Here is a 23,394-nt window from a genome sequence, read left to right on the forward strand (position 1 = left end):
ATATTTACATATTTACACATACATATATATGATTTCTATCATGCTAGGAAGTTTTAATGAACAATGTGTTCTAAAGGTTAGAGGCCAGGTCCAATGTTGTTCTGTATATACTACAGTTCTTAATATAGTACCCGAATACGGTAGGCACTTCAGAATTTGATTTAAGACAAATCACTATAGTGGCAGAAATGATCCTACGAACATGTCCTGTTTGGTTAATAGTCTTTTAAGAATTGGAACAAATATTTTAAAATTTAGAAGTCTCTAAAAAAGGCAGTAAGAGCCCAAACCGAAACAAATCACCACAGCAGAGAAGCAGTTGACACCAGCTGCTTCTATAATGGCTTACCTGTTCAAAAAGTCAGTGCCAATCCCACTATGTGTGTATGTCCCTTACACTCACCTGCTTCACTAATTTTTTTTTTTTTAAAGATTTTATTTATTTATTTTGACAGAGAGAGAGAGACACAGCGAGAGAGGGAACACAAGCAGGGAGAGTGGGAGAGGGAGAAGCAGGCCTCCCGCCAAGCAGGGAGCCCGACGCGGGGCTCGATCCCAGGACCCTGGGATCATGACCTGAGCCGAAGGCAGACGCTTAATGACTGAGCCACCCAGGCACCCTCAAAGACACATCTTAATAATACAACTTTTGAAATTAATAAAAAGGTTTCTCTGGGAACTACTGAAATGAAAAAAAAATATGTTTGTTTTAACTTCACAATACTACCACAATTCATTTACTCATATTTGATTCCAATACCAGGTATACAACAGGCATTCCAATTGACTGAATTAATAAATTATATCCTTGCCTAGATATTAAAAAAACTTGCTGCAAGTGTCATCAGATAAAAACAAAATGTTAGTATTCAAATAGTGAACTGTGAAATTCTGGTTTGGTAACTTTTCCTAAACTCATTGTTTGTTATTTGTTTCTGCTATTTGTATAAAAGAATATCTACAGTCAGATAACAATTTCCCTTTCATTTAAATCTATCTTACTCTCTTGGTTATTGAAGGTTTTTTTTTAATGGTCTACTTACACTAGATTTAAGAAATTATCTACTTCCTCAGCTTCAGCCACTTCTTATTATACCAGCTCATTAATTGTAACTGTTGTAAGCCAAATTACTAACAGAAAAACAAAAGTTTCTGTTTTCCAAAGAGCTGGAGTATGAACTGGTATCCTCCCTTAGCTCAACTCCAGTAATTAAGCCTAAAAGATACCTATTTCAGAGTTGTTTATTATCAGTACCACTCCTTTCTTTCCACAAGATCAGTACAAACAGCCTAATTTTTTATTCCTTAGTATTAGTTCTAACTGAAAATGTTTTTAAATTAATGTAGTAACAGTCAGAAGTTTTGATATAGAAAAATTCATCAGATTTTCAAAAATGAGATTAGATCAATTTCCTGTTTACTTTTGATAATACATAAATGATTACTCTTAGAAATATTTCATTCTTTTATCTTAACCTCTTCCAAATATATACTCAAGGATTTAATAGTTTTTAATTACCTAAAAATTGCTAGATTTAAATGCATTCTCAAGCTCAAGCAATTTTTACCAAGTTAAAATAATTCCAAACATAGCCAGCAGGTTCAAAAACTGTTTCAAACATCTAAAAATATCTTCTGGTATCTTTTTAAAAGTAATTTTAAAAGATAGGTCAACAAACTGGTATTAATAAAAACATACAATCCAGAGTGATAAAGGGAACGCTACACACACATGCACAACATGCTCCTCCAGTTCCCTAAAGATGTCATTTGAGATTATTGGCAAACAACAACAACAACAAAAACCAAAATAACATCTAATCTCAGTGACAGTAAAAATGCTTAAGAATACAGAATTTCCAGTTAATAGTACTATATATATTTGAAATATTTGAAAGTAGCTAAGAGAATAGATCTTAAAAGTTCTCATCACAGGAAAAACAGATTTGTAACTATGTGTTGATGATGTTAACTAAACTTACTGTGGTAATCATGTCTCAATATATGCACATATCAAATCATTATGTTATACACCTAAAACTAACACAATGTTCTATGTCAATTACAGCTCAACAAAAAAAATTTAAATTTAAAGAGAAAACAGAATTTCCAGGATAAGCTGTTTTAAGATTTCAATAGGCAGAAACTAGACAAATCATTACTAATCATTTGCTGTCTTCTACCCCTGAGATCAATTAAACTCCAAGTCCTAGAAAAGAATGTAATTTAACACACATCCCCCTAAGAGAATGACAGATACAAAACAGGACTTTAAATTCAAACTATTTTTCTGTAAATCTTTAGTATGTACACATACATGACAGTTTACGTATTTTTAATATAAACTTCTAATACATGGATTACCAATTAACTTCACTTGAAAAACCAGTTTATTTAAAATTCATCCAGTGCAAAGTATTTTTAACACATTCCAGAGTGTGAACAAAAACCTCTGAGCTCGGGGCGCCTGGGTGGCTCAGTCGTTGAGCGTCTGCCTTCGGCTCAGGTCATGATCCCAGGGTCCTGGGATCGAGCCCCACATCGGGCTCCCTGCTCCGCGGGAGGCCTGCTTCTCTCCCTCTCCCACTCGCCCTGCTTGTGTTCCCTCTCTCCCTGTGTCTCTCTCTGTCAAATAAAAAAAAAAAAAAAAAATCTAAAAAAAAAAAAAAACCTCTGAGCTCACTGCAAAAAATGTCTTTAAACAGACATAATTATTTGCTAAACAGAATAAATTTCCTTATTCAAATGTAAATAAAAATATTTCTATAATCCACAAGGGACTTCTCTGTCTTCTCTAAATTCAAGGTATTAAAATAGACCTTTGCATTCATTACCATGGCTGTTTAATAGAACTTTTGTAATGGTCAAAATATCCTATGTATCATTGCTGTACAATATGGCAGCCGCTAGCCACATGTAGCTATTAAGCACTTAAAATGTGGCCAGTGTGACTGAAGAATTAAATTTTAAATTCTATTTATATTTAATTAATTTAAATTTTAATAGCTACATGTGGCTAGTGGCTACAGTACTCAACGACACAGTTACAGACTATCAAATGATCATGACTAGGTATAATAACCTCCAACAGTGCTATACTTATTAAAAGGAAAGCATCACAAGGAAGCAACCCAAGTATCTACTGATGGATGGGTTGATAAAAGAAATGTGGTATATACATACAATGGAGTATTATTCAGGCTTAAAGAAGGAGGGAAATTCTGACAAGTTACAACATGGCTGAACTTTGAAGACATTATGCTAAGTGAAATGGGCAAGTCATAAAAGGACATTTACTGATTGATTCCACTTACATGTCAAATGCATGGAAACAAAAAGTAAAATAGTATTTGCCAGGACCTGGGGAATGGGGTAATGGAATATTAACGTTTAATGGGACCAGAGTTTCAGCTAAGATAAAAAGAATTCTGGAGATAGATGGTGGTGACAGTTGTACAATATGATGAATGTACTTAATGCCATAAAACTGCACACTTGAAATGGTTAAGATGGTAAATGTTACGTGTATTTTATCACAACCAAAAAAATTAAGCATCACAATTTGACCAAATAAATACTTCTGACAGAATAGCTAAATGGAAATATAAAGTCCCCAATAAAGGAAAGAAAGTGTTTCTCAAAGGAAACGTTAGATTTGCTGAGAAAAAGTTACAGGAACCCCCCAGTGAATCAAGTTGTACTACATTACCACACCATTAACTGAGAGCTGAGCATTTCACTTCTACAGGCTCAAGCTGGACAGAGTATACTGGAGCTCTTTTAAGAAGTCACAAGGTGGGAGGTATCTTTGAGCTCACTGAGTAGACACCATGAGCAAAGCTCACCCTCCCGAGTTGAAAAAATTTATGGACAAGAAATTGTCATTGCAATTAAATGGTGGCAGACATGTCCAAGGAATATTGTGGGGGTTCGATCCGTTTATGAATCTTGTGACAGATGAATGTGTGGAGATGGCAACTAGTGGGCAACAGAGTATTGGAATGGTGGTAATACGAGGAAATAGTATCATCATGTTAGAAGCCTTGGAGCGAGTATAAACAATGGGTGTTTTCATCAGAAGAAATCAACTGCTTCCACATGTCTCCTCCATAGTACCTGTTTTACTACAATATAAAAATCAGGTCGTGTGCATTTTCATATTGAACTTTTTTGTTAAATAAACTTTTATAATAGCCAAAAAAAAAAAAAAAAAAAGAAGTCACAAGGCTAGACAAAGTAAAGCCAAAGCAATATTGTATAGAGTGCTTGGCGTTGCTTGGTTTGATTTGGTTTTAGGGACTGTCAACAGAGCTGGCCTTGAGTAAGTCACACATTGAGCAATAAGAAAAACAAAACTCAGATATGTATTATTTGCTGATTGTGTCCAGTTATTTTTAACTTCTTTAGAAGACTATTTTAGTGAAAAGGCATGACAAAGTACAACTCTCAGGTCACAAAGAGCATAGCAAGGAAAAACTAGGGTAGGGATGACAATATCACCATTAATAAGAAATAACTCATACACAAGAAAGAAAGATAAAATTAATGTAGAACACAAAAATAAAAGAGATCATCCTTTTCCATATAAATTTATCTGATATATTTACACCCAAATGTTATGATCACTAAGTGTTAACGTATTACAGCAAAATATTTTAGGAAGCTGCTAGATGCTCAAGTGGAAAGGACTTGTAAAACAAAGTTTATTCTTAAGCTTTTCAAGAAATTTTTTTATTTATAAGATCTTTACCCCCACAGACAGACATAAATGAGAAATAAGTGCAGACTAAATTTTAACATCAGAAATATATTACTTTAAAAGATATAAAACATGAGTATTTTTCCAGTTCACTAAAATATCTCATGCATATCAAACACTCACTTCACAAGTCTATTTTGTGGGTAACATGATTGGCCTCTCTTAATTTATATATAATTTATAAATATAGAAAACATCATTCAACTACATCAGTAACAGCTTAAGTGATTTTTAAACTCTCCAGAAGTTACACTCTACTTCTGCTGGAATCACCACACCTCTACACAATATTTTTATGCTATAAAAATACTACAAAGAACTTTGATACTCCCATGAATACTCACAACTAGGTGGCAAATTATATATTCCCTTTTATATTTATTTTCTGTTATCTCGGGGGAAAAAAGGTATTTTTCACATTCACTTTTAACATAGCTTTGAAAATATTAACCATTTTTTAGGTATACTAAAGGAAAAAACTACAACTTTAAAGTTAATAAAACTAGAATTGTGTGGAGTACTAAAATGAGGAATAGGAGTCAGAAGGGTTCAGGTTAAAGCAGACATTGGCTGAGTGAACATGAACACCTGAAAACTGGATATAACAATCCCTCCCCATCCCTAACCCAGAGGGTCATTTTAAGAACCAAAGAAATAATACAGGTGAAAGTGCTTTATAACTCAAAAATGCTTCACACAGGGTGATATTACTATTAGTAATATTCTCATATTTTTTCAACATGGTTCTATTTATTATGAGGCATCTTATAACCGACCCTAGTTCCTTTTCTATAATTACCATTAAACTATACTAAAATAAAGGATTATCCACTATCTTGCCAACCTCAAAGAGAGCAAAAGGAAAGGTACCCCACCCCACCCCATTTTTATTAGAAATTTAGTTTAGTGCTTTTAGGGACTTATTGATAAAGTAAGAATTTTGCTTTAGATCTGATATTTAAGGTTCCTGTTGGTTATTCAACCACCCTTAAAAGGACACATCAAAACTAACTGTAGGATTTTGTGTAGAGTTTTGTGAGGTTTTAATACAATGAAAACATGCACCAGAACAAAAATTTATAATAAAATGAACACCTTGATGCTGGAGTTCAAAGATAAGGTTTCCATAGCAAAGAAGTCAGTTATGCTAACCAATAAGCAACAAACAACTGGACATTTAATATAACTTATACAAAATTCAAGCATATTCAACTACAGAACTGATATTATTAATATTCAGAAGTATATTACCATAAATCTATCTCTCTCTGCTGAAATGTGCAGGACCACTGTGGACTTTGCAGATATATAATCTTAGCTCAAATTTTATAAAAAAGTCCAAAAGCCTCTGGGAAAGAACAAAATACAGATCTGAATTTAAACAGTTTCATGAAATCACTTAATTCTTCTATAGCTCCATATTTGCAATAAATATTTTCTGCATGACAAATAACACACCACAGGTTTTTTTTTTTTTTAAGTAAGCTCCATGCCCAACATGGGCTTGAACTCACAACCCTGAGATTAAGAGTCACATGCTCTACTGACTGAGCCAGCCAGGCGCCCCCCACACCACAGATTCTTAAATGAAAGCTCAATCCTAGAAGTTCATCATATATCAACATATGATTTCTTTATTCTTACACACATAATCTCACCATGCTGTTATTTTAAATGAAGACACCATGGAAATACACACACTTTCTGATAGCTATCCTCATTATTCCTTCTATGGTGCAAAAGAAGAAAGAAAAGAGGGGAAAACAATTAGCCTATAAAGCATGATCGGCTCTCTATGTCTTACACCTAACTTTAATCAGTCTGTCAGCCACACAACTTAAGTATTAAAAAAAAAATAAAAATGAAGTAATCCTAAAATGTAAACCTGAGAGAGGGAAGAGTTACTATCCACTATATTCCAGGCACTTCATGCATATCATTAAAAAAAAAAAAAACCTAAATAACCTTCTGAGCCAGAAATTATCCCCATTTTTATAAGAAAACTTGCCTCATGTTGCTAAATAACACATACCAAAGCCAAGCAGCTAATATGTGCTAAATATGAGATTTAGGGGCGCCTGGGTGGCTCAGTCGTTAAACGTCTGCCTTCGGCTCAGGTCATGATCCCAGGGTCCTGGGATCGAGCCCCACATGGGGCTCCCTGCACCGCGGGAAGCCTGCTTCTCCCTCTCCCACTCCCCCTGCTTGTGTTCCCTCTCTCGCTGTATCTCTCTGTCAGATAAATAAAATCTTTTCAAAATAAATAAATAAATAAATAAATAAATATGAGATTTAAACCTAGGTCTATAGGATTCCAAAAGTTGAATTACCTACTAGAATAGTCAGTGATTTTAACTAGGCCTAGAAGTTATTGATTAGTAAATTCCAAAAAGAAATTGGGCAGGTATATATAAGGTTACTGATTTATTATATTGCCAGTTAAGATATTACTATCAATTATCTTCATCATTTCTTAAGAGACAGTACATTTTGACATCAAAGAAGGGAAGTAAAGAGAAGCAGAAATGGCAAAATCTCAGAATGGAGGAGAGTCCACCCCTTTACTTACAAATTCACAATTTTATATCAGTATATTCAGAATACATACTCATATATTGTCCTTAATGTGAAAATATCATCATGAACAGCACTGGTCCATGACCCAGTGGTTGTTAACATGCTTGAGTATCTTCAAAAAATGCATTTTTTTTTTTTTAAGCTCAATGAGATTTCCTTTTCTTCAGGAACCAAACAGATAATGCATTAAGGATAGGCTCAAGTATCTTTATTGTAACAGGTACTTCTAACTGATATAGACTCGTTAGCAGATAAAATAATCCTTCCCCCTCCTCAAAGCTCCCAAGAGAACAGGAGATTAGATAACTTTTACTGATATAGTAAGAAGTAAGTTTGGCTATTCAAAGGTATATCTACTTTTTAAGAAGAATTTATCCTATTACATAATCAAGTTCCTTTTGTTTGAGGAACATTTGAGAAATTTGGCTATGTTATCTGAGAGGAGGAATTTGAGGAGACTGGACTGTTTTTCCTAGGGAGAGAAAGAATTTGTAATTTCGATGGCAAATAAGGAAGAAAGGACTGAAGAACAGACATGAAGTTGAGGAGAAAGGAGCCACCTATAGGATATGAAACAGTATACAGGGGAGGGGGGGAGGACTAAGAGAAATATGGGTATCTTTGTGGAAACCAGTTAAATATCTGTATGTCAATGAACATATAGAAACAAAAACCCAGGGAGCAGAGAGTGCCATAGAACTTAAGTGCCCACCACCAGGAAAACAGAAATCTTTTTTTTTTTTTTTTTTAATTTATTTATTTGACAGAGAGAGATAGTGAGAGCAGGAACACAAGCAGAGGGAGTGGGGGAAGGAGAAGCAGGCTTCCCACTGAGCAGGGTGCCTGATGCAGGGCTCGATCCCAGGACCCCGGGATCATGACCTGAGCTGAAGGCAGACGTTCAACCATCTGAGCCACCCAGGTGCCCTGGGAAAACAGAAATCTTAAAGAGACTTGGGATTTCCAAGAATATAAGATTGTGGATTCAAACTTATCTTACCTAAGCTTGAAGGTAAGATTTCAACATGAATTTGCCTTTCATATCAACTAGCTAGCTATCAAGAACAAACTGAATGAAAAACCAAATACTGGCAAGGAAAGCTATGAGAGATGCTGCACAAAGTAGAGGGCTAGGGTAAGGTAAGGACCTGAGCAGACAGGAGATATGCTATGGTTATTGGAGTAGAGACACTACTGGGATAAAAAGCAGAAAAAAACCGCCAAAAGAAAGAGGAACTAGAGTATATGGGTTAGGAGGACTGCGTGCTCTCAAGGCAGAGACCTGGATTTTTATCTTGGTTTATTTAGGCTAAGATGCAACTATGGAGATGTTATTTAACTTCTCTAAACTTTAGCTCTCTTGCCTATAAAGTGGAGATATCAGCACTACTTCAGTAGAATTGTCTTAAGTGATATAAGGACAATATGAATTAGCTATAATGTTTTTAATAATGAAACTTGTTACTTTTATTACTTTTGCTTCAGTTGTATTGAACACAGCCCCTTCTGCCAATGGAAAATTCTCAGTCTGAGATGGGGAACTCAATTATTATGACTGAAGGTAATAAACTTAAAATTATGTTACCTGTCAAGTGGCTCTACCTAAAGAAAATGATGAAATGCAGTTATGCTCCCTCATAAATACCAAAACAAATGCAGAAAAAAGTTTAAAGTAATACATGTAAAACCTGAGGATTTTCTGACATGAGACTTACTTATTCAACAAACATTGGTAAGTAACTGCTATGAACAAGTTGCTCTGCTCAGGACTAAGGGGTAAAAGACAACGATAAGATATTCTCAATAATTTTAAGCACTCAACTAAGGAGAGAAAAGGAGGTAGGATACAAACAACTACAGTGCAATGCAATATATGATAAATATCATGAGATAGAAAACATCCTACTTAAGTTTTGAGGACAGATTATACATGACAAGGGGTAAGTAAGGAAAAAAAGAATCTGAATTTGACCTTAAAAAAGCATTCCAGTAGACAGACTACAGCAAGAATATATATGTAAGGAAACATTAGTAATCATAGAGTGCCTGAAAAATAAGCTGCCTACATGAAAAAAGTCAAGAATTAAAAGGTATTTTGGGACTACAACAATGACAGCCATCAGTGCTAAGCTAAGGAATTAGGGCTAGCTCACAGGCAGTAAGGAGTCCCTGAGTGCCGGAGACAACTTCAGAATCTGGCAGTTGTACATAATCTAAATAAAACAATGTGAGACTGAAGAGGTGGGGTATCAAGATACTGTATTGTCGAAATGATAATGCAGGCCCCAGCGTGGATAGTAGCAAAATAATGAATGAATTCAAGTTACAAAATTAAAAAAAAAAAAAAATCAACTCAAGAAGCTTAGACAGTAGTCAAATAAAAATGACCAGCAGAGGCGCCTGGGTGGCTTGGTTGGTTAAGCGACTGCCTCCGGCTCAGGTCATGATCCTGGAGTCCCAGGATCGTGTCCCAAATCGGGCTCCCTGCTCAGCGGGGAGTCTGCTTCTCCCTCTGACCCTCCCCCCTCTTGTGCTCTCTCTCTCATTTTCTCTCTCTCAAATAAATAAATAAAATCTTTAAAAAAAAATGACCAGCAGATTTCTAGCATGGGCAAGAAGGAGAAAAATAATAACCTTTAAAAATATAGAGAAGTCAGATGTAGCAAAAGAGTAATAGAATCAGTCAAGAACTCAGTCACTTATTTATTCAAGCATTTATCAAGCATAAGCCACAGGCGAGGTGCTAGGTACATAAAGATGAGTAAGACCTAGTTCCTGCCCTAAAAGCGAGACACACATATAACTTAACAATTCCTATATTGGATGATATATTCTGTAACATGAGCCACAAAATGGGAAGTAACCTAATTTGCCAATGGGTCAAATGCTACATGACCAATCACTAAAATTACTTATCAAAAATATAGCTTAAGTAAAATTTTTGATTATAGGCTATGAATATATTCATATAGTCAATCAATATATATGCTTTTCTTAGAATTTTAAAGAGTGTCCAATTTGCCAAAAGCTTTTCAGGCAGATGATCAATACCACTATTCTTAAAGTTAGAGCAAAAGCAAAGATACAGAAGTATATAAAAGCAGTGTAGTTCCAAGAACTGCAAATACTTTAATATGACAGAATATGCAAGGAGAAAAATCTGAAAGGATTGAGGACTGGATAATGGAAGGTCTGACATTTTATTGTAAAATTAATGGAAAGTTATTAAAAAGGTCTTAAACAGAGAAGTTCTTTCTAACCTATACTCCCTTCTTAGAGAACAGTCCCTATCCCAAACTCATAGGAGAATCCTTGCAGCCATATTGGTACTTATCGGTACTGAGAACTTCATCCCTCCATTGCTATAATTGACCATATCAGGAGTACATGTTCTATACAGGGCCAATCAAATTTTCTCATTAAGAATTTATAATTGTGGCACAGAATAAGTGAGTCAGTTAACTGTGGATATTAGACTTGAAGAGTTCATGGAAATTCAGAAGTTGGGAGTGCCATTTGGGGGCCATATGAAAGAGAACCAGTATACAGAATATATAAAGCAGTATACATACTTAAAGAAGAGATAGGAGAACACGTAACCCTAGAAAGAAAGAAAGCCTATAGTTTCCTGTTCAGTAGTCATGGAACATGGCTAATTATCCCACCTTGGATAAAGTGAGATGTCCCTGTAGCCTTCCAATAAATCCAATTTTTGTTTAAGCAAATTTAAATGGGTTTCTATTCCATGCAATCCTGACAAAACAAACTGATTAATTCTGGTGGTTAATCTAAAGAATAAATTAGACGACAAATAGGCTAGAAACAGGTAGAACATTTAAACTAGGGAAGGAGTTATCAAAAGAAAGCAATAGTAGCAAATATAGGCAGATTAATTATAAAAGAAAAGTAGCCAATATTGTGCAGGGTCCAGGAAGCTTAATTTAAACAAGAGTTTCAGGAAGTTGAAACAGTATCAATTGCCTCAAGGGACTAGAAGGAGCAGGTCATGGATGCTTTTATGAGAATAATTTCAACAGAATAATTGGGAGAGAAGTAATATTTTAAAAAGCTAAGAAATAAGTGGAAGAAAATAAACACAACTAAGAAATTTCTTTTAAACAGATGCCAGAGTGGCTCAGTCGGTTAAGCCTCTGCCTTCCGCTCAGGTCATGATCCCAGGGTCCTGGGACTGAGCCCCACTTCAGGCTCCTTGTTCAGTGGGGAGCCTGTTTCCCCTTCTGCCTGCCACTTCCCCTGCTTGCGCACTCTCGCGCGGCTCTCTCTCTCTCTCTGACAAATAAATAAAATTTAAAAACATAAAATAAAGAAAAAAAGAAATTTCTTTTAAGGAATGTGATGATTAAAAGAAGTTTGAGGGGACAACAGTATTAAAGAAAAAGTATTTAAAAAGAAAAAGGAGAGATATAAATTTTTTTTAAGGCAAAGAGTCAGGGGAAAATGAAAGCCCCATACTGCAAAAGAATGGAAAGGAAGCAGAAATCTAGGAAATTATAGCCTCAATGAGATCAAACAATTCTTCCTTAAAATTGATTAACAGCGGGTGCCTGGGTGGCTCAGTTGGTTAAGCGACTGCCTTCGGCTCAGGTCATGATCCTGGAGTCCCTGGATCGAGTCCCACATCGGGCTCCCTGCTCGGCAGGGAGTCTGCTTCTCCCTCTGACCCTCCCCCCTCTCATGTGCTGTCTCTCTCATTCTCTCTCTCTCAAATAAATAAATAAAATCTTTAAAAAAAAAAAAATTGATTAACAGCAACAAAAACTAATGGCTAAAATTCCAAGAAATTTAGAGAAGAAAAGTTGAGGATACTCACATTATTAAATACTATGTATCACTCAGTAGAGGCAGTGACTAGGTGAGTGATTTGTTGAGAACAAAGGAGTAGGAATAGATTGGACTTAGGAAAATACAGGTTTTGAGCCGCAACTGGGGAATATGATGGGGAGTTAACAAAAAGTAAATCAAGGATCTTATTGACCACAGGCTTCGGGTGATATAACAAAAAAGAAAAATCACAAACTGGTACTGTAAGGAAGAAGTGACTTACTAACGATTTAGGTAAGGATAACTTCAAGTATAATTCATTACATAACCTAGTGTGATATACCCTTAACTTCTAACTCGCAAAAATTAAATAAGGCTATTCAGAAATGTTTCTGCCTTAAAAACTGAAAAATGTTCTATTTTAAATTTACATTATAAGAAATACTGATATATATTTCATAATATTTTAAAAATTAAATAACTTAAGACCTTTGTTTTACTCTGTATTCAAAAATCAACTCCAGATGTACTGACTTACATATAAAAAATAAAACTCCAAAACTCTTAGTAGAAAATGTAGTTAACTATTAGACCCAAAGTAAGGAACAATTTCTTACACAAAAAGCAATTACAATACAAGAAAAGATTGATAAATTTGACTAAAATTAAGGGTTTTTTTTTTTTCACCAAAAGATACCACAGCAGTGACAAGATTCCAGGTTTATAAATACCAGTAAATTCTGCAATATCTTGTTTTATATCCAGCATTAAACCTAATCAACTCCAGCACTTATTAACAAGCTATGCAAATAACTAAATAACTGATCCAGTTTGTTCTTTAAAGAAATAATTAATAATTATAATAGTTTTTTGTTTGTTTTTTTTTTAAAGATTTTATTTATTTATTTGAGAGAGAGAGAGAGCACATGAGACGGGGGAGGGTCAGAGGGAGAAGCAGACTCCCTGCTGAGCAGGGAGCCCGATGCGGGACTCGATCCCGGGACTCCAGGATCATGACCTGAGCTGAAGGCAGTCGCTTAACCAACTGAGCCACCCAGGCGCCCAATAATAATAATAGTGTGCACTGAAGAGATACAGAATGGGAAAAATCAGTTCATAAACTACACATAAAATTTTCACTACTTTTTTGCTTGTAAATTCATTCTTTAATTGAATCAACTAACTTTTTATTGCCTGGTACATGTTAAGTGATACAATATTTTATGACTTTCTATGGTTGTTCATTTGGACAGTTTGTGTATCCAGAGGTCAAATCTGTGTAACTTTACCCTTTCTGTAACAAATCTATAATAGATATTAAGTGCAGGCTTGCTGATCACAATGATATGTTTCTAAATATTTGCCAAAAGATAAAACATTTAAAACATTAAAAACTGTCCCTCCCACAAACTCCCTAAAATAAAGTGAAAAGACAAATTACAAACTGAGAGAAGACATACAAAGGATTAACATGAAGAGTATAAAGAACTCCTATAAGTCAGTAGGAAAAACAGAAAAACAGGCAAGAGACATGAACAGGAATTTCACTGATAAGGAAGTATAAAAGGCCAGTAAACATAAAAAGAAATGTTCTACATCGATGATGATCTGGAAGATGCAAATCAATACCACAATGTGATAACATTCTATACTCTTCTGATTTGTAAAAATTAAAGACAATATCAATTGTCAGAGAAGATCGATAATCAAAGGATCTTTCATCTCATATATTGCTGATATGAATATAAATTGGTGCAATCATATTGGAAGTTGGGCATCATCTTCTAGAGTTGGGAATTCACCTACCCTGTGAGACAGCAATTATACCTTTAGGTATATAAGTAATAAAAATTCTTACATGTATACAACAGGAAAAATGCATAGAATGTCCACAATAGCACTGTTCACCATTACAAAAACCAAAAAGTAACTAAATGCTCAACAAGGGAGAGTGAGTGAATCAATAACTAAACATCCAACAGGGGAAGAGTTGATGACAGTTTACTCAATGAAATATTATACAGAAATTAAAATGACTATAGCAACATGCAATGGTATGAATAAAAAAATCAAGTTCAGAAAGATTATATTTAACATAATTATATAAAAACAATTAAAATAAGATATATTTTTGAATTACAGATCCAGCAAAGCTATATACAAATAAAGCAAGAGAATGAACACAGGACTCAAGATGATCATGACCTTGGTTGACAAGAAGGTAGAGATAGGGGTAGGTTCAGTTCCTAGCTTTTTTGGGAGGTGGGGAGTGAGTGGTGGTCCATGGGTGCGTATTATAGTGATAGATGGATGGATAATTAATCCAATGCAGTGTACCTAAGGTTTAGTAAAAGTAAAAAACAAACAAAAAAAACAAATTTAATGAAATTAGTTCACGAAAATTCTGAAACAGGCAAAACAAGCACCTTCTTAGAGAATCACTAAGGTAGCAACTACAGGAAAGGGAAAACAATATGATTAATGCATAAAATATATGATATTTAACACATGTATGTATGATACTTAGATATGTAAGTACGTCTTCTATAATCTAAAACAAATTCCAAATTCTGTCCTAACAACTTTGCAATAAATCAAGGTGTTTGTGAGTCAGGGAAGCAAAGCTTTAACTAGTTAGAAAAAGCAAATCACTGCTGAGTTTCTAAAATAGACAGATCTTAATAACAGTATATGTTATGTAATTCTTATATATCAGTTCATCTTCATAATGTGACACCAATATTTACCTTCAAATCTAAAGTATTTATTATCATCAAATACATTCCTCCCACGCTTTCCTGTTCATTTTAAATAGACAGTATTTATACACATAATATTACACAATTTTTGTGAGATTGTGAAACATGAAACATGACAATAGAGCTAATTTCAAATAAAATTTTATTAGATAAAATTAAGAGAAACTAGACATGTATCAAAATAAAAGTTTTCTGGGGTGACTGGGTGGCTCAGTCATTAAGCGTCTGCCTTCGGCTCAGATCATGATCCCAGGGTCCTGGGATCGAGCCCTGCATTGGGCTCCCTGCTCAGTGGGAAGCCTGCTTCTCCTCTCCCACTCCCCCTGCTCGTGTTCCCTCTCTCGCCGTGTCTCTTTCCGTCAAATAAACAAATAAAATCTTTTAAAAATAAATAAATAAAAGTTTTCTATTTCTGCTTTTCTAAGACATTAGGGGCTTTTTGACTAGTAGGTTTTGCTATTCAAACTATTAAATATCTTTTTAAAGTTTTTAATTACTTTTCAATTTTCCAACTTTGCTGCCAAGTTTACACTGCTGTATATCAAAAGTTAATCACATTAAATGTTATATGATCTTCTCACAGAGTAAAATTGGTTTTTGAAATACAATAGACATTTGATAATTGTTCAACGAGGTACATCTTACAAGGAAATGATACCGAAGTAACTATTCTTTTATTTATTTATTTGAGAGAGAGAGCACTTGCGAGAGAGGAGCAGAAAGAGAAGAAGGAGAGGGACAAGCAGACTGCGTTGAGCACGGAGACTGATGCAGGGTTCGATCCCATGACCCCGAGACAGTGACATGAGCTGAAATCAAGGGTTAGATGGTTAACCCACTGAGCCACCCAGGCGCCCTGAGAAGTAACTATTCTATTTAAATATCTTATACACATCTGGAAGTTTTAAGTGATATTTATCTCTACAACCACTCCACTCTTTTTTGTTTAAAAGGGGGCACATAGGAATAACCTGATAAAAGGCATAAAAATCTGTTGCTAAATTTGAAAAGCAAAAAGAGAAGAGCCCAAGAAACCAAACACAAAGCCCTGGGTTAAACAGACAATGCCTAGAAGGTGCCCCCTACCGATCATTTGTGAATAGAAGTTATACAAGACTAAAAAAATCTGTATTATACTAATTAGAGATGATAGAAAACAATCTATTTAGAGCCATCATTTTGTAACACCAGTTTCAGCACAGATTTTTACCTAGGTAAAAGGTGTTTGGCAAGGTATTTAAAGACATGCCTTATTCAATAAAGTATGCAGCATTCTATAAGAGTAGCAATAATCAAATCTAAGCTGAAAAACCACATTGTATCAATTTATTATTCAAAGAGTTGATGCTATGTATCATTGCCCATTACTAAGTCTATACTGTACTCTTTACTTTTCTTCTCAACTGTATCTCAAAGTACTGGCTTAAAATCAAAATGTTTTCATATAAAAAGTCAATAAAGCCAGTTAGATCCACGTATCTGTAACTAGTGGCAAGAAATTTTCTTATCCTACAGCTACTTCTATCTTAAAAGGCTATGAACCTCATTTTTCTTTAAAATTCTAGTAAAAGGGATAAAGGGAGGAAAAACAGTAAATCAAATCATTGTATACCTTCAAGTTACGCAATACTTAACTCAAATATATCTCAATTAAAAGGGGGGACAGGGAGGAAATGGACTGAAATGCCTTGGGACTTATAACTTGGAAAATTTTTTTTTTTTTTTTAAAGATTTTATTTATTTATTTGAGAGAGAGAGAATGAGAGAGAGCACATGAGAGGGGGGAGGGTCAGAGGGAGAAGCAGACTCCCTGCCGAGCAGGGAGCCCGATGCGGGACTCGATCCAGGGACTCCAGGATCATGACCTGAGCCAAAGGCAGTCGCTTAACCAACTGAGCCACCCAGGCGCCCTAACTTGGAAAATTTTGTAAGTTATCTCTGAGTAACAGAACTATGAGCACTTTTTATTTTCTTTGTGCTTTCCTGTATTTACAGATTTTCTACAATGAACATGTATTATGTTTAAAATTTAAAAGAACTGTAGGGGCAGCCTGGATGGCTCAGCCCGCACTTAGTTAAGTGCCAGTTAAGCAACCAACTCTTGATTTCAGCTCAGGTCATGATCTCAGGGTTGTAGGTTCAAGCCCCATGTCAGGATCCGTGCTGAGTGGCTGAGTGTGGAGGCTGCTTAAGATTGTCTCTTCTCCTTCTGCCCTTCCCACTCATGCTCTCTCTCTCTCTTTAGAAAAAGAAAAGAAGGGCGATTGGGTGGCTCAGTTGGTTAAGCAACTGCCTTGGGCTCAGGTCATGAGTCCCACATCAGGCTCCCTGCTCAGCAGGGAGTCTGCTTCTCCCTCTGACCCTCTCATGCTTTCTCTCTCAAATAAATAAAATCTTTAAAAAAATTTAAAAAAGAAAGAAAAGAACCGTAAAATCCACCTTGCCTATCCCGCTTACTTTCTCATACTACATTCCTTCAACCCACCATAAAATCTTAATCATTCCGACAGAGACGTTCTACTTTCCAGCATCACTGCAAAATTAGATGTCACCTAATTTTGCACCAAATGGGTAAAATAACTGTGTTGTATGTAGGTGTAACATAACTAATGCAGAAATCCCTTTTGAACTTTTCAAGGGAGTATTTTTGGGACAAGGGATTCAAAATGTTAAAGTAATTTCTTAGGGCAATGATTATAATCAATTTCTTTTTTTTTTTTTTTAAGATTTATTTATTTGAGAGCGAGAGAGAGAGAGACAAAGATAGCGAGAGAGCACAAGCGGGGAGGAGAGGGAGAAGCAGACTCCCCTCTAAGCAGGGAGTGCGACACTGGGCTTGATCTCAGGACCCTGAGATCATGACCTGAGCAGAAGGCAGATGCTTAACCAACTGAGCCACCCAGGCGACCCTATAATTAACTTCTGTTAGAACAGTCAAGACATTTCTCATTGTAGGTGACAAATGGTGGGCATCTTCTCATCAATGTATTGAGTGCCTATTAAGTGCCAAACACATAGCTTGGTTACACATGGGCTTAAAGTTTTAAAGCTAAGTTTATCTTATGGGATACACCACAGAGAAATACAAAATCATTTGGAAGGATTTCAGCAAACATTAGACAACTTTCACCAGAAACAGTAATTGTTAAATGATGAAAACCTACAAAAGGTTATTTTGCACTGTTATTCTTTGTAGAATATTACACCTTATTCTCAACAACAAAGCACTGCTAAATTATAGACTACCAATAGAACACAGAAATCATTTTTCTTTTTTATAGAGGAGCCTAACAAATAGTATAAAATTTATATTAAAGTTAATTACATTTTTGGCCAATTTTTTTGAAAGTTCACACATCCATAACACTGCAATGCAAAATATTTACGGGTCCACAGAACTGAGGCAGCTCAAAAAACGGTACAGTGGAAAACTCACAGATCTGATTTCAAACTCAGATTTACAGTGTAACCATGAACAATCTACCTAACAGTCCTAAACATGGTTTCCTGATCTGTCAAATGGAAATAACAACACCCACCTTATTGGACTATAGGAAAGATTAAATAAGGCAGAGTACCAAGTACAATAACTGACATACAGCAAATGTTCAATAACTGTTATTTGCACTCTCTTCTAGAAAGTGAAGTCATATCTTCTCAACTTTATATCCTCCGATATAAGATAGATTTTGTAGATGCCCAATAGATGTTTCTTGAAATGAATCCCTGTAATTTAAGGCTAACTACCTCAACCTTCCACTTGAGCAAGTCACCTCTACTTAAATAAATTCTGCTGAGAATGGAATTTAAGATTCCTGGCCTAATACTTTATTAGGCATTTTGATGAATATAAATCACCGATACTCAACAAGGTAACTTTATTAGTATGGTATTCAATATCTGAATCTGCAGTCTACCAAATTACTGTTGTAACCAATATTTTCATTTTGAGATTCTTTAGATAGTTTTCATTAATTCAGTTTCCTTAAAAATAAACTTTAATTTCTTTGGCCCCACAAAAGAAATATCTCACTGGGTTTCCACTTCAAATAAAAAATAAAGAGAACAGGATAAAACTAGTTATAAAAGATAAAAATTAGAAATTGCCAATTAAGTTTATATTTTTAACAGCCTATTTTTATTTTTACAGCAAACATTCCTTATACATTGAGGCCTCTAGCCATCAAAGTTTGTGTGTACTTTATTAGTGATTCCTTGTGGAATAAAACTCCTAAATTACTAGCAAGAGTTAGAACATTACTCCACAGAAATATTACAGTAATTAACAAGGCAAAACACTATGGTTTCAGATTTTGTTTTGTCTTTCCACAACTGAAGGTTGTTAATAAGCCAATTCCAACTCAAGTAGTAAAGTATTTCAAATTTTGCAATATAATTTGAAAGACAGTTTTAAAATGCTGGATATGCCTGGGCGCCTGAGTGGCTCAGTCAGTTAAGTGTCTGCTTTTGGCTCAGGTCATGATCCCAGCGTCCTGGGATCAAGCCTGGTGTGGGGCTCCCTGCTCAGCGGGGAGCCTGCTTTTCCCTCCTCCTGCTCTTGTGCTCTTGCTCTCTTTCTCCCTCTCAAATAAATAAATAAATAAAATCTTTTTTAAAAATGCTGGATATACAATGTTTCTAAAAATAAGTATCAATTTCATTAAAAGTGGGTTGTAACATGTAACTTTCAGTTCAAGTATTCCTGAGACAAGATAGGGCAAAGTAACAGTTTTTAACTACTAAACACCAGTTTTAAAACTTGCTACATAATTATTTAAATACTTAAAATCAGTATGTCAGAGAAGCATTAAGAACTACATATTAACTTCTCAATTTAAAAAATTCAAACAACGTAGGTGCTTTTTAAAAACTGGTTCTCTGAACAAGTTTGAGAAATATTTGGTTACTGTATACTAGTTCCATGACCCAATGAAACAGTAAAAGATTTGAATAGATGGATAAATGGATAAACTTGGTGAGCAAATTTTATCACCATTTATCTTAAGTGCTGATATAAATAATGCTCTCAATTAATTTGATATACATGATAAAGTCCAAATGCAACAGCTTTTATTAAAACTGGGAGTCAAATACACCAAGAAAAATGTCCTGGATATACTTGTCAACTTATAAGGTAACACTTAATAAAAATCATTCTTTTCCTGGAAGGGGTTAGATTTTTTTAACTTTAGATTAGTGTTCCTCTACTTTGATCCCATTTTTTAAATAGTCATGTTTAAAATTTGTTCTCTTTGACTTGCTTACTTCTTATTGTCAAAATTGATCTTATTAAAAGTCCCTAGGTGTTTTAATACATATGAAAACATATTTTCAGGTCCAGTGCCAAAATGAGTGTCTTTTATGACAATTTTCTATAAAATACAAATAAGGATGCCGAGTACTTTAAATTCTGAAGCCACTCCATTCAAAGAAAAATGCTCCTGCCCATTTTTACGGATTTTTCTCAGTCAGAACCAAAGTATGCTTTTCGTATTTCAAGACTAGGCAGTGGAAAGCATTTCCAATGTGCCTCAAACAAACTTCATTTTAAAAGCTCATGTAGGGCGCCTGGGTGGCTCAGTTGGTTAAGCAACTGCCTTCGGCTCAGGTCATGATCCTGGAGTCCCGAGATCGAGCCCCGCATCGGGCTCCCTGCTCAGCGAGGAGCCTGCTTCTCCCTCTGACCCTCCCCCCTCTCATGTACTCTCTCTCATTCTCGCTCTCTCAAATAAGTAAATAAATCTTTTAAAAAAAAAAAGATTATTTAAAAGCTCATGTAAATTAATAAAACAATAAATTCCATTCATTTAGCAAATGTGGTATGCTGTAAGACCTTATAAAAGGCTAAGAGTAATTAGACTACTATATGGCAACACGTTCAATGACATAAATTCAAAGCTGATTCAAAGGATTCCAAGTTAGCAACCCCGCATTGGTATACCTTGTTGAAATCTCTACTTTTGTTCACTAAATATCAAATATTATAACAATGCCTTCAAACTTACATCTAACTGCACAATAAACCGAACTTACAAAGGGATCTATCGAAAAATATATTTAAACAGCAAAATAATTAGAAGCAGTTGCAGTACTTAATTCTGGCATCATCAAGAATCAACCCTTCAGTGTCCAGATTCAGTCTTTTAAAAAAAATTAACTGTCTAATGCACAAAAATATTTTTTCTTGTCTTAATTCCTATCTCCAATATTCGAGTAGCTAGAAGACGTCTACAGTAAAACACACCAAAATAAATATAAGTCAAAAAACAAGCATAAAATTTTAATCCAGATGTGAACATCTCTGGAACACCCCAAAGTAATAAAAAATAACGTAGGTACCCTTGCATAGCATAGACTTAAGGACAAAAATCGTGCCTACATCATTAACTATTTAGCCGTAATGGAAAACAATACTATTACTACTCGACACAGACTCAACTAATCAAGGGACCTATTTTGTTCTCATCTTCTGCAGGCATGCGGTGCCCAACATTCTCCCTCAGTCTACTGCTTGCTCATTTGTAAACAACTTCTGTAGCTCTTTATCTGGTGTTCAAATGGGAGGGAAAAAGAAAGTCTGAAAAGCATCAGCATCTGAGTTTCCGGATCTAAGCAGGGAGTAGTAAAGAAGGGGACCATATAGCTATCATCTGGTTAAAGAGACAGAGAGACAGCAGAAAAGGTAGCCCTCATATTAGAGGAAAGAAATTCAGTCACCTGAAAAGGGCTAGTGAAGTGAGGCAAGCATTTGGTATGACACGCTTCAAGAAAGAAAAAAAAAAGAAAAAAAACTTGTCTGGGGGCTGGAAGTTATGGGGGCGCTCTTTGTGCGGAGTCGGAGGGGAAGAGGAGGGACGAGAAAACAGCTTGGGAGTCATTCAAAGGAGTTTAAGGAGCGGTGTACGAGGGAAAGGCGGGGCGGGGCCTGGCCTGGCGGAGGGAGGGGGCTATAGGGGCGTCCGCGGGCCGCTCTGACACCAGGGAGGGGGCGGTGAGCTGGCCGCTCCAGGGACCGGGTGGGAGCGGACTGCAGGCAGCCGACTGAGATGGGGTCCCTCTGGTAGGTAGAGTCAAATTAAAGTGGTGGCAGGCCAGAGCTCTGGCGGGGAAAGAGAGTCCGGCTCCCGAAGGAAGCGGCTCCCGAGTGACATCCCCGAGTTTCCGCACTTAGCGGGCTAGGGGCGCGGCGGCCCTACGGCTTCCCTGGGCCCCCGACCCCGCGCCAGACCTTCTCCCTCTCTCCTTCGCCAGCGCCTCCCGCCCGGGCCGAGGCCCTTACCTGCAACTCCGTGAGCAGAATCTCCCCCCGTTCGGGGTTGGACGCCATTGCGCTCCGCTCTGGACTCCGCACCTGGCCGCAGCCGCCGCTGGCGAAAGGAGAAGGCGGGACCGGACCCGGGGTGGAGGGTGAGGAGCGGGGAAAGAAAGAAAAAAAAAAAAAAAAACTAGGGATTCATGGAGGCGCAGCCCCTGCTGGAGGCGCGGCTTATTTCGCCCGGTTCATGGAGAGCGGCGGGGAGCGAGGGCACTCGTAGCCGGCTCCCCCTCGCCGCCCGCCCGCCCGCCCGCCCGCCGCTGCCGCCGCCGCCGCCGCCGCCCGCACTGGATTCTGTTTGTTCAGTCGCTCCCTCTGGGCGACGCCGGGAGCCGCCTCAAGCTTCTCGGTGCGGGGCGCTGCGGCCGCAGCTGCAGCTCCTCCTGTCGCACCATTTGGCTGTCACTGCGTCGCAAAAGCGGCCTCACTTGGCGGCTGCCAGAACACGTGACGGCCGTGGCCGCTACCTCCAGTAGCGAGGGGGAGGTGGGGCGGAGAGGACCCCGAGGGCGGGAGCAGCGCGGGGGGCGGGGCGGCTTCCGACCCGGCTGCGCGGCGGGGGCAGCCATTGGACCCCGCCGGGGTGAAAAGGAGGGGAAAGGACTGGACTGGCGTCTCTTGGGAGGCGGGAAGAGGAAGAAAAAACACACGCCCGCTTTTCTGCTGCGTTTAACGGCCCCACCGTGAACACTAATACTCGGGAGCTTACTCTTTTGTGTTTTTTTCCCCTAGCGCCACTTCTCTTGTCGAAGTTTAGGCCTAACGTAAACGAACCCCATTTTAACCTCCACAACCTAAAGAGTTTCGGGGCTCAAATTTTATAGATTATTCCCCTACCCTCCACGGACCCAAGCTGTTAATCTTGCCTCTTGCTCCGTCCCACTCCCATCGCGCCATTCCGACCAGTAAGGTGCACAGCTGGCTAAGCTGGGGTGTGGTCTGTACTTTTCAAGAAATGAAAGCGCTTGGGATCTCTGGCAGTCTTTAATGCACAGCTTTTAAAAATGCCCTTTCCCAAGCACTGAGCAGCTGTGGTTGGGGCTGCAGAACTCCACTGAGTTTAGAATCTGATTAACTAGGTCTTGGATTTTTTTAACTGAAAGTAAACTGGGGGTCGGGCGGATGAGTCCCGCGAATAGAAAAAAAAAAGTCAACTTTCTTTGACGTAGTAAACATCCAAGCTAACCTATTAGTGACATATA

General features: G+C 37.0%; 2 protein-coding genes across 3 annotated transcripts in view; one reads left to right on the forward strand and one right to left on the reverse strand.

Moving 5' to 3' along the window:
- Nucleotides 1-22,427, reverse strand: part of PKN2 (protein kinase N2) — a 141,198-nt gene extending 118,771 nt beyond the window's left edge. For both annotated transcript variants that reach the window (XM_032424470.1, XM_032424452.1), the window contains exon 1: nt 22,157-22,427. In XM_032424470.1, the coding sequence (XP_032280361.1) occupies nt 22,157-22,204 (48 nt within the window). In that variant the 5' untranslated portion in view covers nt 22,205-22,427. The remainder of the gene's footprint in view (nt 1-22,156) is intronic.
- Nucleotides 2,826-4,218, forward strand: LOC116644699 (small nuclear ribonucleoprotein G-like). Its single transcript, XM_032424484.1, has one exon. It carries the CDS (start codon nt 3,831-3,833, stop codon nt 4,056-4,058), a length of 228 nt encoding a protein of 75 aa, XP_032280375.1. The 5' UTR covers nt 2,826-3,830; the 3' UTR covers nt 4,059-4,218.
- Nucleotides 22,428-23,394: the final 967 nt, after the last annotated feature.

This window comes from Phoca vitulina, unplaced genomic scaffold, assembly GCF_004348235.1.
Source record: "Phoca vitulina isolate PV1807 unplaced genomic scaffold, GSC_HSeal_1.0 scaffold2, whole genome shotgun sequence".
Lineage (NCBI taxonomy): Eukaryota > Metazoa > Chordata > Mammalia > Carnivora > Phocidae > Phoca > Phoca vitulina.

What these genes read in the sequence shown, in the direction of transcription:
- LOC116644699 (XM_032424484.1), top strand. Translation starts at nt 3,831, where the DNA reads ATGAGCAAAGCTCACCCTCCCGAGTTGAAAAAATTTATGGACAAGAAA.